Source organism: Equus asinus, chromosome 2, assembly GCF_041296235.1.
Source record: "Equus asinus isolate D_3611 breed Donkey chromosome 2, EquAss-T2T_v2, whole genome shotgun sequence".
Taxonomy (NCBI): domain Eukaryota; kingdom Metazoa; phylum Chordata; class Mammalia; order Perissodactyla; family Equidae; genus Equus; species Equus asinus.
The window spans coordinates 31,833,397-31,850,687 of NC_091791.1; the positions used below are offsets into that span (position 1 = coordinate 31,833,397).

Below are 17,291 nucleotides of genomic sequence, written 5' to 3' on the forward strand. Positions count from 1 at the left end.
GCTATGCGCTAAGTTTTAAAGGAAGAATATAATTAGATCACAGGGAGGAAAGAGGAAGAAAAGAAGAAATCAGAGATATTTGAGTTTGAACACCAGTTCCACACTTATTAGTTATTTTGTACGAGTTACTTAACTCTCTAAGCTTCAGTTTCGTTATCTATAAAATGAGAATAATCATCCTTTTCTCAGTGGATTAAATGAGAATCAAGATAATGTATGTAAAGCACTTAGCAGAGAACTTAGTACATAAAAAGCGTTTGACAAATGGTACCTTTTTATCACTGCTGAGGTTTTCGTTGATGCTGGTTTTGTTTCTGTGCTTAAAGTAACCAGCAGACTAGAGGCATGGGTTTTCACAAAAGATGACCAGCCACACAGTAATCAATATTTCATAATTATTCTTTCTTGAATCAAATTATTGCCACAGCTAACTAGAAGTACTAAATTGAAAGAACTATTGTTTAATTGTATGTATGGGAATGTCTTAAACTTTTTTTTTACCAAATAAACCATTCTAGGCAAAGGTCCATACAGATGGTTCAATTTCTCCTGTTAGTTACAAGACCTGTATTTCCCTTTCCTATCCAGACATCAAATAATTAAGTAACACTTGCCTCTTGTGACCCAGGGGCCATAGCCACAGAGATGAACTCTTGGTATTACTCATCTCATTTAGCCCCTAAGCTTCAAATTGTGGTCAAGGAAAACTCCAAGATTTAGAGTTCTCTCTTGAGCTCTGAGTTTTCTCCATGGAAAACAGTCAGAATTTATTTCTGTATCTGCCTCTTAGAACTTGATTTTCCTTTTACTGAAAAAAAGAGGGTCGGTGCATTCCCTGTTACCAACGAAGAACTAGCCTCTACCAAATGCTAAGCATGTGTCAGGCATTAAGTGCATTACATGGATTAAGTCATGTAACCGGCATTACAGCCCCTATGATGTCGGAAGCTGAGGAAAGTCGTTTGCTTATGGTCGTGCAGCTGGTAAGCGGCAGAGCTGGATCCAAACCAGGCAGACTAGCTCTGTGCTTTTAACACTATATTGCTTCTTATTAAATATCTGTATGAAATGTGTCTCATATTTATCCCCTTTGTCTTCACTGATCCCACATTAGTTCTGAGACTCTCAGGATGTCTTAGCTACATGATTACAATAGTTTTTGAGTTTGTTTCTCTGCTTCCAATATCTCTCTGATCATCTATGGGTATCACTGCCAGATTAATTTTCTTAAAACACAAGTTTCATTGTGTCACTGCTCTGATCAAGAAACTACATTTTTATTGTGGTAAAATATACATAATATTTATCATTTTAACGATTCATAAGTGTATAATTCAGTAACATTAAATCCATTGACAATTTTGTGTAACCATCACCACTATCTATACCCAAAACTTTTTCATCACCCCAACAAAAACTCTCTGCCCATTAAACAATAACTCGCTCTTCCCCTAGATCCTGGTAACCTGTATTCTACTTTCTGTGTCTATGAATTTGCCTATTCAAGGAACTACATTTTGAGGGGCTGGCCTGGTTGCATAGCAGTTAAGTGTGCAGGTTCCACTTCAGTGGCCCGGGGTCTGCTGGTTTGGATGCTGGGTGCGGACCTACACACCACTTATCAAGCCATGCTGTGGCAGGCATCCCATATATAAAGTAGAGGAAGATGGGCCTGGATGTTAGCTTAGAGCCAGTCTTCCTCAGCAAAAAGAAGAAGAAGAAGAAGAGGAAGAAAAAGAAGATGAGGATTAGCAGTAGATGTTAGCTCAGGGCTAATCTTCCTCAAAAAAAAAAAAAAAAGAAACTACATTTTGCAAACCATATATATCTTCTCCCTAATTTTTCAGATCTCTCCATAATTTGACCACAATCTATTTAACCTTACTTCTTCATATTTTTAAATACACATTCTCCAATCTAATAAGATGTTTTCTTGACACTCCATTCTCTCAACTACTGTAATTATATCTATAGTCAATCACAGTTTAGCATGTTTAACCATTGAATGTTAGAGCTGGATTGGGTCTTACCGGTCTGCTAGTCCAATCTCATTTTACAGGCTAGAGAGCTTAATAATGCTCTTGAAGCCACACACAGTTGGTGGCAGAGATGGGATTTGAACACAGAATCCAAGTGTTTTAAAACTACCATTTATCAAGCACTGACAATGTCTTAGACACAGTACTGAGCATCTTCCATTGTATTCTCATACAAGTCCTGGACAGCCTTTATCATCGTCATTGTTATTATCATCATCATTTTCTATGCTACAGATGAGGAAATCCCAATTCAGAAAGCAATTTGCTTACTCTCTTCATTTGCTTGCCTTCTCTTAATAATGAAATACAGTCTTGGATTTTTCTGTGTGCATGAATCTTTTCTACTCCACATTTAGGCAGTAAGTCCCACGAGGGCAGTGATCTTGTCTTTTCTAGCCTGGCAGAACCTAGCATCGTTCTGTATTCCCATTGTTCAGTAAACAAGCACATGGATAAACGGATTGGTGTGCATGGTACTTGGGAGGATTTCTTCCAATCTTGGCACTGTATTTTAAACACAAAGGATCTGAGTAATGACAACGACAACACAAATCCTTACAATGAATGCAAAAGTGTCCTCATATCACAGTGCTGGCACAGGGGTGACACTCATTAAACTGCAGTTGCCCCCTCCAGCGCGTTACAATGTACAAAGCTGCACCCCCAAAGCCGGGTTCGGATTCGGTCCTTCAACTCCGCGGCGGTACCATTGACAGCTGTGGAGACGGGGCAGGATCGGTGGGCAGTGCTGCGTCTGATGCAGGTTTGGCTTGGCTTTGCTTGGGGCTGACATGTCAACTAGCCCGTCTCTAGGCAGGCGAGAGCTGAGTTCTGCCTGTCACGGAGGCCGAGATGCGGTTCAGTCCCACGCCTTTTTCAGATGTTTGGCTCCGGCTCTCGAGACACCCCGCCCCGCACAAAGATGGCGCAGAGCCCGAGCTGGGCCAATGGGGAGTGGCGTTGCTCCCAGTTGCCTAGGTAACAGCCAATGGGCAGAAGGAATTGTGCCCAGTGCGACTGCCCGGGATGGCGGCGTCAAGTGGGGCAGGCGCTGGTGGAAGTGGCCCAGAGGCAGGTGGCAGGGGCGAACCCGGCCGAGCGGAGGTCTGGGCCGCTGGAGCCCCGCGTCGGGGCGTGACGGTCACCCCGAAAGGCCGAGCCCAGGTTGGCTGGCAGCGCGGGTGGGAGGGGGCCGGGAGAGTGTGGGGACCGAGGAGCCCAGCCTGAGATGACAGGGGCTGGGGAACGTAGCTCCATCCCGGACGCGCTGACTGGAGGGCGGCTGCCCCCAGGGGTCCCAAACCCGAGTCTCTCGTCCCCACTGCGTAGGCTGAGGCCTGGGAGAGCCCAGGGCACCTGGGTTAGCGAGCGCGGTGGGTGGGGCTGCGTCAGGAGGGGATGGCAAACCTGTGTGAGCAGAAGACCCGGCCCGAGCCGGAGAGAAGACCCAGTAGAGGGAAGGAGCGGTGCTGGAAGGCAAGAACCAGGTGGGAGAAGGAATGGGGAGGCCGACGGGGACGTGTTGGTTTGTTGCGTTCTAGGGCTTTGTTTGCTCCGGGCCCGGCTCTGTCACGCTTGATAGAGAGACGCCCCCCACCACACAGACACATTGAGGCTTGGGGAACGGGATGCCTCAATTAGTTGATGGTGGCATCCCTGCATTGCAGCATCTCCAGCCTGCTTGGGTCCGAGCAGGAGTAAGTTGGCTGTGTTAGAAGCCGGGCCAGGCATTTTCCTTTCCCACGAAATAGAAGAGTATTCTGGCAGTTCCCGTCACCCCCAAGTCGCCCTTTTTTTTTTCCTTACCAGGATTTCCTTCCCACTTTCTTCAATCTAACCGTCCCACAGTCTTCCTAAGTAAGACCTTTATCTAGTAGCGGTACATTTGTTTACTTTGCGAGTAGAAGAAAGCCCTAGTAAAAGAGACTTATCAAGCTCATTTAAAACGCTTAAAAAAAGAACCTTTGACTTGTTGTGGATTCCTTACAAGCCTAATCTTTGTTCATCAAAGGCTTCACTTTCTTCTCTTTAGGATTCAAAATCCTAAGAAATGCTTTCTTTATAACCGAACAGCTTTGACAGCACTGTCATAGCCTAGGGAGGTGGCTTCAGGGGGACAATGCGAAGATGTATGTGGGTAGTTAAGGTGACTGCCTCCAAGCAATATTCTTAAACTGAAAACCGATTCTCCTTTGTGTTAGTTTTTTTCAAAAACCCTCTGAATTTGGACACAGGTGACTGAATGCATAAATATTTTTTAACAAGTTTGATTTCTGAAGTTAAAAAAAAGACAAATGGAAGAGAAACAGAACTTCTCATTCCTGTCTCCAAGTTCTATTTGGAAATGGCTGGGGCAGGAAAAAATAAGGATAGTGGGGATATAGTCTGTTGTGCAGACTATCGTGTATTGGTTTACGGGGACAAAATCGTTGTTTTCTTTTGGGTAAACATTTGGATTAATCCTTTGCAACTCGTCCATCAAGAGAGCAGGAAGGATGGGTATCTGTTTAGAAGCATGAATCTTGTTGACTTTATAACTAGATTCCGTATGCATATCTGAAGCCTAAACTCCTAGGCCATCTATTCTCTTTAAAAAGATTTTTTGAATAACTGATGCAAATACTTTGCATCCCTTGTTAAAGTACTGGGTTTTTCAATCTACATCAGCACTGGCTGTACTTTATTAAATTGGATTTGTCTCAATGATCATGGTTACTGGTGAAGTTCCTTTTTGGGTTAGTGGCTATGCAGCTGACTATTAGTTAGCATGGCTGACTACACAGAAGTCATATGATAATCCTGACTGTGTCCCAGGCAGTGACAATATCAGTTATTTGGACACATATAGAAGTTTCTAGTCAAATGTGTTCAACCATGGCCTGAGACCCATGGAGTCTACATCTGTTCCCTTTTATTAGCACTTCTGATTGTGTTCTTGGGAATGGACATCATTTTGACAAGCAACAGTTGAAGGAAGTTTGCTGTATCTCCCTGATATAAAAAAGGAGTGGAGGGGGACTAGCCCGGTGGCGCAGCAGTTAAGTGCGCACATTGTGCTTCGGCAGCCCAGGGTTTGCCGGTTTGGATCCCAGGTGCAGACATGGCACCGTTTGGCAAAAGCCGTGCTGTGGCAGGCGTCCCACATATAAAGCAGAAGAAGATGGGCATGGATGTGAGCTCAGGGCCAGTCTTCCTGAGCAAAAAGAGGAGGATTGGCAGCAGATGTTAGCTAAGGGCTAATCTTCCTCAAAAAAGAAAAACACACACATACACAAAACCCCAAAAAACAAAAAGAAATGGAAATTTATAGTATGTACTTTTTAAAACAAATGGGAGAGGATGTTCCAGTTGCTATTGCTGTATAACAAATTGCCCCAAACTTAGTTGCTTAAAATAATCATATGTTGCTCACAGATCCCGTGAGTCAGGAATTTGGACAGGGCCTCATGGGAATGACCTCTCTCTGCTCCATGATACCTCTGGGATGCGGGCTCCATGGCTGGGGGCTGGAATCATCTCAGGGCTCCTTTGCCTGGGCTAGGATGATTCAGAGATGAGGAATGCCAACCGGAGCACCAGCAAATGTGGCTCAGCTTCTGCTCAGCCTGGTAGCCTCAGGGCAGTCAGATTTCTCCTGTGGTGTTTCAGGTCTCCAAGCACAAGCCTACCAGTGAGCAAGAGAGAACTTGCCTTACTTTTTGTAATCGAACCTCAGAACATAGCATTGTTTCCATCATGTTCTATTGGTGAAAGCAATCACAAGCCTGCCCAGATTCAAAGGAGAGGAGTTAGACTCCACCTTTTGAAGGGGCAATTGCAAGGTCAAATTCTTTGGAAAATACTATTTGCCACACTTGGTAATAAAATGATCTTTCAAGTTTCATTGACTTCTTGCAAATATTTAGAGTATATTTCCCAAGAGCTAAGATCACAGCAAAAGAGTGGCTAGGTTTACAATTTGAGGGCTGGCTAGTACTTTGTCTATAGATAATCCTCAAACTGGACAAACACTGTTCCCTTTCCTTCAGGGCCTTCTTCTGGTCTCTCTGAAACAAGGTGGGATGCCACCATTTGGGAGTTTCATGTAGCCTTGAGAAAAAAGGAACAGATACAAGAGGCTACTCCCCATGAGCCTTTGTGTAGTCAGTCTGACTCCTCGAATTGCACAGCAACACAGTCCTTCCAAAGCTCTGAGTGAGGACAAAAGTAGTTAACTGCCGTCTAACATTTAAAGGAAATGCCTTTATCATCTTCCTGTATAAATAATGGTTTTGTGTTTATATTTTGGAATGGCTGTTTAGTTATAAGATTTAATAGAAGATACCACCTTTCAGGGGCTGGCCCCGTGGCCGAGTGGTTAAGTTCGCGCGCTCCGCTGCAGGCGGCCCAGGGTTTCGTCGGTTCGAATCCTGGGCGCGGACATGGCACTGCTCGTCAGACCACGCTGAGGCAGCGTCCCACATGCCACAACTAGAGGAACCCACAACGAAGAATACACAACTATGTACCGGGGGGCTTTGGGGAGAAAAAGGAAAAAATAAAATCTTTAAAAAAAAAAAAAAGAAGATACCACCTTTCAGATTCTGACTTGTTTTGAAGGAATGAAGTATTTCAGAGTTGTACCATAAGCTGACTTTTAGTACTCTGACTTAGTTCTGGGAAGAGCCGAAGATGGCCTCTAGCTATCATAATGCCTAGCTGGACTGGCAAGTTTTCCTCTGCAGTTTTGATGGAAAACTGCTTCTCTTCCTCTCATTAATGTTGTATTTGCAGTGGAGTCATGTTGACCACTGCCCCAGGCACACTCTAATGCTGGACTGACAATAAGAGGCTTAGGAGCCTGAAATTGGATGCTGACCTTGTGGAACATTGATGGGACAGAGATGGCACCCCAGGTACCAGCATCACCTCTCTGAGGAGATAGCCCTCAGAGGTTTTGAGGGGCTTTGAGAAAGAAGAAAAGGACCTTTCTCTCAGGACATCTACTGTGTGAGAGACCCTGAGCATGAAGTGTCGGAGTAATTAGAAAAGTGAGGAAATTCCTGGTGGACTTATGGGAGTGACTCCCAAACATCTCTAGAAGAGCTTCCACAAAGCTGGCCCTCTTTATGGGGATAGAAATAAATGCTCCTCTGTGTTTGGGTGCGAATACAGGGATTCCCGGAACTCATCTGTCCTCATAGGTGGGATGAATCTAGAGCTTTGGGATGGGGCCAGGGCCTGGAAGATGTAGCTGAGCCCTGCTCTGTTCAGACCAGGCTGTTTTCACATCAGACCATTGCTGGGCTTGTGGCACCTGTATCAAAAATCATTATGCCAGGGGCTGGCCCCGTGGCCGAGTGGTTAAGTTCGCGCGCTCCGCTGCAGGCGGCCCAGTGTTTCGTCGGTTCGAATCCTGGGCGCGGACATGGCACTGCTCGTCAGACCACGCTGAGGCAGCGTCCCACATGCCACAACTAGAGGAACCCACAACGAAGAATACACAACTATGTACCGGGGGGCTTTGGGGAGAAAAAGGAAAAAATAAAAATCTTTTTAAAAAAAAAAAAAAAATCATTATGCCATAGAGGGCTGGCCCCGTGGCCGAGTGGTTAAGTTCGCGCACTCCGCTGCAGGTGGCCCAGTGTTTTGTTGGTTCGAATCCTGGGCGCGGACATGGCATTGCTCATCAAGCCACACTGAGGCAGCGTCCCACATGCCACAACTAGAAGGACCCACAACTAAGAGTATACAACTATGTACCAGGGGGCTTTGGGGAGAAAAAGGAAAAAATAAAATCTTTAAAAAATAAAAAAATTAAAAAAATAAAAACATAAAAAAAAAATCGTTATGCCATAGGCCAAAATTAAAATATCCCATAGGGTGTTGATAAAGAACAGATGAGTGGTCACTGTAGTTTGCTTTTCTTCTACTTGGTATTTACCTCATTAGTCAAAATTGCTGAATTTTTTCAAAATATTATTTGAATTATGTTGGTAGCATTTTTATATTGAGGCTTTAGAGAAACTTCCGTTACAGTAAATAAATGTGTGAGTTTAGTTGTCTCTTTTTGAAGGAGGAAAAGACTAACATTTAATGGACAGGGGTAGGCAGTGTTCTTGGTACTTTCATGTATGTTATTTAATTTAATCCACATGCCAGTTCTGTGAAATAGGTATATTACGTCCACTTTCTAGAGGAGGAGACTGAGGTTTACACGCTTAAGTAACTTGCCTAAGGTTACACAGTGAACCAGGATCTGAACCCAGGTCTTTGTGCTACCAGGCTCCACAGAACCACTAGATTATACCGGGAGGCAGTCTAGGACAGGATAAGATAGTGTTTAAGAGCATGGGCCCTAGAGCTAGCTGCCAGTGTTCAGATTCTAACTTGCACATGTTCGCTGGGTGACCTTACTTAACTTACTTACCCTCTCTGCACCTCAGTTTCCTCATCTGCCAAGTGGAAATAATAATACCCACCTCATAAAGTTGTGAGATGAAATTAGATAATGTATTTAAAAAACACTCATGGCACATAGTAAGTAGTCAATAAATGTTAGTTGCTGTTACCAAGGTATTTCAAATAACTTCTCTGGGGTTAGCTCATTTGATTATAGAGGCTTGTGTTGGCTGACCTTAAACATAACCCAGCACTGTCCACCACCACAATTTGGAGAAAAGGAACTTAATGTATGTCTTGTTTTAGTTGAATATTTAAGGCGTTATTTTTGTATAAAATATGCTAGATCCCTCTTTTATTGTGGAACCCACTCTTTATATTCCCGTCTTGATTTTCCATAATGGAGACATCAGTACAACGCTTAACAGTGTGTGTGAGTTGGGCTTCTCTGGGACTTGAAGGCAAAGGAAGCTAGCTGTTGGCACCGGGCCCACAGGGATTTAAAAATCCCCTCCCGTTTTATCCTCCAGGGCCGGCCCCAGTGCTCTGAAGCAGAGCTGTTCTTGTCCTGTTGGAACTTAACAGGTGCCTGAGGGTCAGACTCTAAGTTAATTATTAATAACAGGGGACCTTTCAATGGTGATTTATTGGTCAGAGAGCTTTTCACACGCATTATTTCCATTTATTTGGGTAGTAGTCCACAAGTTTTCAAATGTGTATGAATCTAATGACGTGCTTGTTAAAACTGCCGATTCCCAGGCTCTAATGTACAGGATCTGATTGAGTAGATCTGGACGTGGGCCTGGGACTCTGCATTGTCATAATCGTTTGAGAAAACGTTGGAAAAGATGGAGGGGTGAGTAAAAAGACCTAGGGAATTTTTAAAAAGAAAAAGAGATTGCATTTTTTAAATATGTCAAATGATTTTGTCTCTTTCTATTTAGTGGTATTTTGGATATCTTAACTCCCCTCTGATAGGATATTCTTGAATATAAGCGTTCTTTTAGACTCGTGTGAAGCCATACCTAGCCAGTCTCCAAATGTTGTTGGATTGTGGTGGTGTTTTTTTTTTCCTATGATCTATCTGTCATAGTCTTTCCTTTTGCTCACATTACCCTGGTATCCTCCTTATGATCTCATTCCTGGGTGTACGAGTTAGTTTTTGCTAGGTGATAACACACTACCCCAAATCACAGTGTCTTGAAACAACAGCCATTTCTTTAGTCTGTGATTCTGTGAGTCAATAATAATTTGGGGCTGGGCTCTGAAGGGCAGCTCTTCTGGTCTTGCCTGAGCTCACCCATGCATCTGTGGTCGGCTCGGATGGCTGTTCCACGTGGCCTCCTGTCGTCCAGCAGACTAGCCTGGGCTCGTTCACATGGGGCACAACAGTTCCAAGTGCAGCAGAGGGCAAGCCCAATGTACAAGCACTTTTCAAACCTCTGCTATATTGCCTTGGCTAACGTTCCATTAGCAAAGCAATCATATAATCCACCCAGATCCAATGGATGGAGGAGTAGATAAACTGCCCTTATTGGAAGATCTGCCATGTCACATTGCAAGGGTGTGGAGGGAGGGAGAATAATCTGCGCTCGTTTTCACAATCTACTGAATTATCCTGTCTCCTGCCTTGCAAGCTTTTCTGGCTGTCAGTTTTTGCTGCTCCACCCCATCCTGCTTCGTGCTGCCACATTCCTTTTCCTTACACTCTGCTTTCATATTACATCCCTGTTCACAAACCCCCAGAGGCTTCCTCTTTTCCCCGCCTTATCAACTATAAACTCTTCAGCCTAGCTTTCAAAGGTCTCCTTAAGCTGGCCTGACCTTAAAATCGAGGGCATAGTACAGGGGAAGAACTAGCAGCACTCAAGGCAGCCCTGGGCACTAGGTCCAGCTCAGTCACCGACTAGCTTGTAACCTCTCCGGGCTTCTGTTTCTCCATCTGTAGAATGAGGGAATTTGGATTAAATCTGAGGGGTTCTTTTCAGACTTAAAATGTAGGCTGAGTGCCCCTAGATAAATTTATTTCCTATTACTTCCTAAATCAACCTTCAACACCAGTAAGACCAGGCTTCTTATCCATGAACGTCCCTGTTATGTTGCTCTTTGTGCTTTCATTCCCCATGTTTTCTCCATCTGGACTTGCCCTCTGCTTTCTTCACCACTTGTTTTAAATTCTGCCCATCCCTTGTCTTTTTTAATCTCTGCCATCCAATTTGACACTTAATTATATTATCTCTCATATTATTCAGTGTTTTAACTGTTAGTCTTATCAATTAGATTATAAACTCATTGAGGGAAGAAACTATATTTTATACATCAACTAAGCACATTGTAGATATCAAGTAAATATTTGTAGATTAATCCTAAATTTCCATCCCAGGTCATAGAAAATTGGAACTAGCTAAAAACTTTTAAGACGAGTGGGAGGGTAAGACTGCTTGGGCAGAGGTGGTGATGATGGTGGTTGTGGCTGGAGAAGTAGGTGTTTTTGTTAAATGTACTCAAGGAAGTATGTACTTATCAGGCTGGTAGCCTTTAGAATGGTGTCTACAAAATTGCTTCACGGGCCTTCCTCCAGCCGTCCTGTGACACTGGATCTCCTCTGCTTGTTTCCTGCAGTTTTCATTCTTCTGTAAGCTGTCGCCATGACCCTGACGAAAGGTTCCTTCACCTACTCCAGTGGGGAGGAATATCGTGGCGAGTGGAAGGAGGGTGAGAGGACGCCTGGGGGTATCTAGTGATGAACACTTCATTTGGCTGAAGGACACATATACATCAGGATATATAATCCAACTTTATGAATCTTCATTTCTAACTCCAAGATTTAATCCGAATACTGCCTTTCCTTTATTCAAGTTTAGGATTATAAATAAAGGAATTAGAAAATGCTACTTTTAATCCAACCTCCAGAAATAAGTTAAATCTTTCCACTTCTAAATTTAAAGTGTTTTAACATCCTTTTATCCTTTAGTGGTTTTATTTGGGAATTGTTTTTATAAATGCTAATGTACTCAGCAAAGTAAAATGAGTTATTTTTAGTGCCCATAAATTAGAAAGTACAGAATTAATTGCAGTGACTTGATTCCAGTGAATCTTAAGAAATTAAGGAAGATCTGGAAATTAGGGCAGACATTCAAGAGCAAATGACATTCATTGCCTTGAATTTCCTGTGACAGCTCATTGCATTTGGAAGTATGTATTCATAGGAATGGTGCAATTCCTCAGAGCCTGAGACTGTACAGGAAGCAGTTTAATGATGCTCGGTTTGGAAACAGTCTGGTCACTTAAAAGGCTCGTGGGTCCAGTCCTAGCAAGCCAGGAGCTGCTCCGAGGGGACTTGACTTTCTACAGTGTGCCAGCAAAGAGCAGCTCACACTTTTTTCAGACCCGTGCCTCATCCTTTTCACGGTAGATGCCTGCAGCTCATGGATTTTTGAGCCTTGAGAGGAGAAATTGTGCAGGTGGGATATGACCTTGCCTCCATACAGCCCCAGCCTTTTCTCCTGCCTCCCAGACACCTGCTGTCCCCTTTAATCTGACCCTTGAGAGGAGAGACTTCCTGAGGCTCTGCTGAGCAGTCTCTATCCACCAAAAACTCCCTCGTACTCTGTCTGAAGAGCATTATTGCTCCTCCAGCATCTGGCTCTGTTTCCTGGTCAGTTCAGTGGGGAAGCACAGCCCTGTGGATGTAACGAAGTTCAAACCAGTGTTGCCAGTCAGGCTGGTAGGTTTGCCCCGTGGCTTCACAGTGCTAAGGGGTACTTTTATTTTTTCCTAGAGAGGCAATGTAGTTAAGTGTCAGGCTGTCTGCTGCATTTGCATTCTTGCTTTGCTGCTTAATGGCTCTATGATCTTAAGTAAGTTATTGAGCTTCTCCTTGCCTTGGTTTTTGCATCTGTTAATGGGAATAATAATAGTTCCGTGTCTACCTCATAAGGTTGCTGTGAGGTTTAAGTAAGATGATAAATACCAAGTGCTTAGAAGAGCGCCTGGCACATGAGAAAGGCACAGTAAATGTTAGCTATTGTTATTTTTAAGTGCTCTCTCATTTTTCCGTAGCTGGAGAGACCAGCTCCAAATCTGATGGTTGTGACTTAAGATGGGAAGGTCCCAGGAGCCAGGTTATTACTCTGGATAATAGTTCTCTGCCTGCTAGTGTCACTGCTTCTCTTCTTTTCTTTGTGGGTAGGGTGACAGAAGGGATGTTAGATGGTGAGAGGGGACCCTGAAGCTGCCCCATCCCAACCTGACTCCTGTCCTTCTCTTTGCTCAGGCCGCAGACATGGTTTTGGTCAACTGATGTTTGCAGATGGTGGCACATACCTGGGTCATTTTGAGAATGGGCTCTTTAATGGCTTTGGGGTACTGACCTTCTCAGATGGCTCAAGGTGGGTACTGGGTCATTCCTTTCTCAGCTTTAAACTCAGGAGGCTCTGATCTAAAAATGATAGTGATAAATATCGGATCAAACCTGAGCTTGTCCCCTACCCTCTGAAAACAGGCGAAGGGTAAGCACCAGTTCTTTCCTTGGTGACTTTATAAATAGAGCTAGACTTTGAAGTGGTGAGGAGGTGAGTGACCTTCCAGCCCACTGCTGTTCTCTTACATTTCCTCCTTGAGGTTAGAGCCTCGTGTCAGATGTACTCTCTGACCCTCCCTGCTGGTTGGGAGTGGGGTGGGTGGGGCTCTGAGACGAGTGGAATCAGCTTTGCTCCTTGGCTTTAATAAGTACCACATATGGTAGCTGCTTGACTCAGTTGACCTGGACAGCTCACTACCCCCTAAGGCTAACGTCTTGTGTTTCTGCAGGTATGAGGGCGAGTTTGCCCAGGGCAAGTTTAATGGTGTTGGAGTCTTCATTCGACATGACAACATGACCTTTGAGGGGGAATTTAAAAATGGCAGAGTCGATGGTTTTGGTAAGTTCCAGCCCAGCAGGACGGGTGACTTAGGCGAGCATAATATGGGCGGAAGGACACCTTCTTAGCTTTAATCCTTCTGTGTGTGTTCAGCAGTGCATAGTGATGATGTCCTAAAGCCTGGCCATTGACCCTACCGATGGAGTTCTCCTGAAAAGAGCCAGATTTTCTCTTCCTGGGTCTCTGAGTCGTTAATGCCATTGTCACTCCCATATTTTCTCTGTCCCCCTCAAAGGCCTGCTAACCTTCCCTGATGGTTCTCATGGAGTACCCCGCAACGAAGGTCTGTTTGAGAACAACAAGCTGCTGCGGCGTGAGAAGTGTTCAGCGGTCGTCCAGCGGGCCCAGAGCGCCTCCAAGTCCGCCAGGAACCTCACTGCCTGACGCGTCAGCGTGCTCAGCTGACGGGTATTGGGTAGAGCAAATGCCCTGTTATTCACTGGAGGTGAACAAGCGCCCCAGATGTGAGAGGAGGTGAGAATGACCACAGAGCAGAAGCCCTGTGATGTGCCCATCGCCTGCCTGTCAGGGGTTCGGTCACAGAGAAGTTCTGCTGGTTCTGGCCCAGGCCCTGCACTTGTTTCCAGCTGTCTTTCCTTTCTCTCACTCATTGGTACAGACTCTCTGTCCCTCACACCTCGGATACCCAGGGCAGACCTGCTGCCGCCTTCTACTTCTTTCCTGCCAAGTGATGAGGAAGCTCTTCATTCTGCCTATATTTGGGACAGATGATGCTAACCCCAAATTAGGGTGAGTGCTTTGTGCTACCCTGGAGAATTAAGGAGACAGATGGGGGTGGCTTACACAGTATGGCAGTCTGTGAGAGTCAAGGCTAGAGCTTTTCTGTGTGTTAGCCCCTCATTCACTGCTGGTCGGCATCATGGCTGCAGGCCTGCTGCTTTGTCTGACCAGACTGGGGTTCGTGTCTTCCTTCCTGTCCCTGTGAAGGATTCCCTAAGAGTGCTGTTTCCCTCTCCTTGACTTCACAGGCTGTCTTCCTTACCTGAGTTTCAGCAGATAATTTGTGCCCCAGTTGTGCCTCTCTCCTTCCTTAGACATGGGACAAGATCCCTTTTTGGGCTAGTCAAGAAAGAAACTGATGTAAACAGTCGTCTTATAACTTGTATTTATTCCTCACTCCAGGGCAAAAGGCAGGCATCTCTGGGCTATTTCAGACCCTGTCATGGAGTAAACTTAGGGATGGCTTAGGCTGACTCAGCTCCTTCCCCGTGGACTAGTAGGTCAGACCCACCTCCATCCCTTGGGGTTTAGATAGACTTGGACCCATCCTAGGACTGCGGTGAACTAAAAGCATTTGGCTCACTGTAACTCTTCCACTAGGAGCTTTGGCTGTCAGGCCTGGGGGTCAGCCCTTGACTGATAGGACCCCTGCACAGTTCATCACAGGGGCCTCCAGTTACCCTGTGACCCAAACACACCCCTCCCCCCAGCCCCTTATCCTCACACTGTCTCCTCAACAGCAGATTGTGGTGGAAATCATAGGCGTGTGCCTCTGTTTATTCTCTGAATTGTACTGTAGAAACAAGTGTTTATGAGGAATAAACAAATCACCAGATCTGCCGCTACTTCATTTGATTGACTTTCTTGCTCTGCATCCTCACGAATATCAACCATTTCTGAAAGTTAATCACAGATAGGGGTTTGGAACTGACAGTGCACATTTTGCTACATAGTATCTAATTCTCAAAACCTCTGGGGGGGTAGAAGCATTTTTTTTTTTAAATCAGGCTCAGGTTGCCCAAACCAGGAAGCAGCAGAGCTGAGTGGGATTTGTAAGCTGTTTTTCTGGTTCCAAAGCACTTCCCACTGTACTCTTCGCACCCTGAGCATCCAAGTGCCCAAGTCCTGAGACCAGTCATTGTCACACCTGCTGGGTTACTTAGGCAAGTCAGCTCCTGCCTGGAGTTCCCTTTCTCTGCAACAGGTGGAGTAACACTTCCCCAACGGAGCTCACATGTGCAACATTCACCTGCCTCGCCATCCGCTTCACATGCGTGATCATACACAGCTGCGAGAGGAAGATGCCATTATACACAGCCGAGAGAGAAAGGTACCATCATACACAGCTGCGAGAGGAAGGTACCATTATTAACTCCCTATTACAGATGAGCTCAGGGTGGATAAGGAGTTTCCCAAGGTGCTATAGACAATAAGGGGTAGATCCAAGGTCTTAAACCTAGACCTGTTTAAGCCCGGAGGCTGAGCCTTCACCAGTACACTAGCCTGCCTCCTGAGCCCTAACTTTTTGCTCCAAGCCTAAACCTGCTTCTCCTCTGAGCCCAGACCCTCCGGAAGTTGCCTGTGAGAAGAAGCCGGGTGCTAAGCTCCACACTTCAGTGCCTGCCAGATGCCCAGTTTCAGCTGAAGGTTGATACCTTTTATATTCTCTCCTCCAGCCTTTGCCCTAACTAAGGATCTGTTTACCTTTCATTTTAACCAGAGTCATTTTAAAAAAAATTCATCTCAGGTTCTCTGCCACTAGGCAGATGTCACTGAATAATGTGAAACATTTTGGAGAGAGCAGCCTTTTTGATTAATGCACTAAGTGTTTCTAAATATCTCACTTGAGCCCTTTTGCCTCTTACCTGTCCCACCGGAAACTTCTCTAATCCTCTCCCTGGGCTGCCACTAAGCTAATAACCTGTGTTTGCTCAGTATCATTAGAGCCTCTGTCAGAGCTGGGAAAAGCAGACCTTGAGAGCTAAATTTCCTCTCAGAAGGTTCTTGATATCCAGGCAGGAAACAAGATCCTCATAGCAGTGGAGTGTCATCCTGTGCATAGCCACGCTAGTTTTACTTATTAACTTTATTGCAATAACAAAGTAATTATTTTTAGCAATAAAAGCAGAGTGCCTATAGGCAAGAAGGTGGTCCTGTCTCAGGCCAAGTCCCCTTCCCTAATGTTTCAGACCTGGGGTTGGCTAGAATAGTCTTCTAGAATGTAACATTTATCCACCAGCTGTCATTATTTACCAGTTCTGGCAAACTACTGCCTCTCTCTGTGCACGTGATGGTTGAGATCAGGCTAGAGACAAGAATGTGAGATCCATTGAAATGGGCTTAGGAAAGGGCCCTGTGGCTGGAATACAGCTTTGGAGCCTTTCAAAGACCAGTGACACTTTTCTGATCAGGTTTCCTAACCTACCACTTCTCCTGGAAGGAATCAGAACTTGAGTTCTTAGGAATAGCTCTGGCTTCCACTGCTTGGACTAGACTCAGGTATTATTATTTCCACTTTCCAGATGAGGAAACTGAGGGTAAGTTAGGTAAGGTCACCCAGCTAACATGTGCAAGTTAGAATCTGAACACTGGCAGCTGGCTCTAGGGCCCTTGCTCTTAAACACTATCTTATCCTGTCCTAGACTGCCTCCCGGTATAATCTAGTGGTTCTGTGGATCTGGTAGCACAAAGACCCAAGTCTAAATAGTCTTCCCTTTAGTAAAACCCCAGGCCTCACTGCACCTAGTTGCCTCCTGCCCTTCCCCCTGGTTCACGTGTCTTGGGGCATAGGAAAGCACAGCAATTGCTCCTTGCCAGACTGAAGGTCTCTAGAGACCCAGAGCTGAGGATACAAAAATGTGAGAAGTCATAGGACTGTGAGAACAGGAAAGGAGCGTGGTCAGAAGTGCCTGGTGGGAGGCTACCTGGAGACTGAGGAGGGAAAGGAGCCCCAAACCCTTGTCCCCCCATGTTCCTCTTCAGGCTACAGGTGCAAGGCAGGAGCTGAGATGGGCTCAGGTTGGGCATGTCCCTCCTTGCCTCAGAGCCAGCCGTTGCTGGTGAAGTCCGTGCGCAGGGCCTCCTCCTCAGCGGGGCTCAGCTCCTGCAAGGGGGCACGGCAGGGGCCTCCATAGTAGCCAAACCAGTCCATGGTTTTCTTCAGCCCCGGGATCCCAAAGCGCCGGGTCACCTGAGAAGTAGGGCCTGT

General features: G+C 45.4%; 2 protein-coding genes across 10 annotated transcripts in view; one reads left to right on the forward strand and one right to left on the reverse strand.

Annotated features, from left to right (window-relative positions):
- Nucleotides 1-2,715: 2,715 nt before the first annotated feature.
- MORN4 (MORN repeat containing 4) lies at nucleotides 2,716-15,425 on the forward strand. 7 transcript variants are annotated; one of them, XR_011494697.1, is made up of 7 exons: nucleotides 3,053-3,203; nucleotides 11,043-11,135; nucleotides 12,697-12,811; nucleotides 13,233-13,342; nucleotides 13,578-13,816; nucleotides 13,962-14,092; nucleotides 15,288-15,425. XR_011494697.1 is itself a non-coding variant. In XM_070486152.1 (5 exons), exons 2-5 carry the CDS (start codon nucleotides 11,069-11,071, stop codon nucleotides 13,724-13,726), a joined length of 441 nt encoding a protein of 146 aa, XP_070342253.1. In that variant the 5' UTR covers nucleotides 2,716-2,802; nucleotides 11,043-11,068; the 3' UTR covers nucleotides 13,727-14,928. The 7 variants fall into 7 exon arrangements, 4 of the variants coding, with proteins under 4 accessions (XP_070342253.1, XP_014718212.1, XP_014718213.1 ...); XR_011494683.1 differs by lacking the exon at nucleotides 11,043-11,135 and having other exon boundaries at nucleotides 2,886-3,203; XR_011494689.1 differs by lacking the exon at nucleotides 15,288-15,425 and having other exon boundaries at nucleotides 13,962-14,928.
- HOGA1 (4-hydroxy-2-oxoglutarate aldolase 1) overlaps nucleotides 4,694-17,291 on the reverse strand; it is a 38,315-nt gene continuing 25,717 nt past the window's right edge. Inside the window, exons 7-8 of one of the 3 annotated variants that reach the window (XM_014862723.3) lie at nucleotides 17,123-17,273; nucleotides 4,694-5,703 (exon numbers count right to left, since the gene is read on the reverse strand). In XM_014862723.3, the coding sequence (XP_014718209.2) occupies nucleotides 17,124-17,273 (150 nt within the window). In that variant the 3' untranslated portion in view covers nucleotides 4,694-5,703; nucleotide 17,123. Of the gene's footprint in view, nucleotides 5,704-14,454; nucleotides 17,274-17,291 lie in introns of those variants that run through there. The other 2 variants (XM_070486134.1, XM_070486120.1) reach the window with 2 other exon arrangements.

Coding starts and splice junctions, on each gene's coding strand:
- MORN4 (XM_070486156.1), top strand. CDS start 3,268: ATGACAGGGGCTGGGGAACGTAGCTCCATCCCGGACGCGCTGACTGGA. Junction 12,812..13,232: donor ACCTTCTCAGATGGCTCAAG/GTGGGTACTGGG, acceptor GTGTTTCTGCAG/GTATGAGGGCGAGTTTGCCC. Junction 13,343..13,577: donor TGGCAGAGTCGATGGTTTTG/GTAAGTTCCAGC, acceptor TCCCCCTCAAAG/GCCTGCTAACCTTCCCTGAT.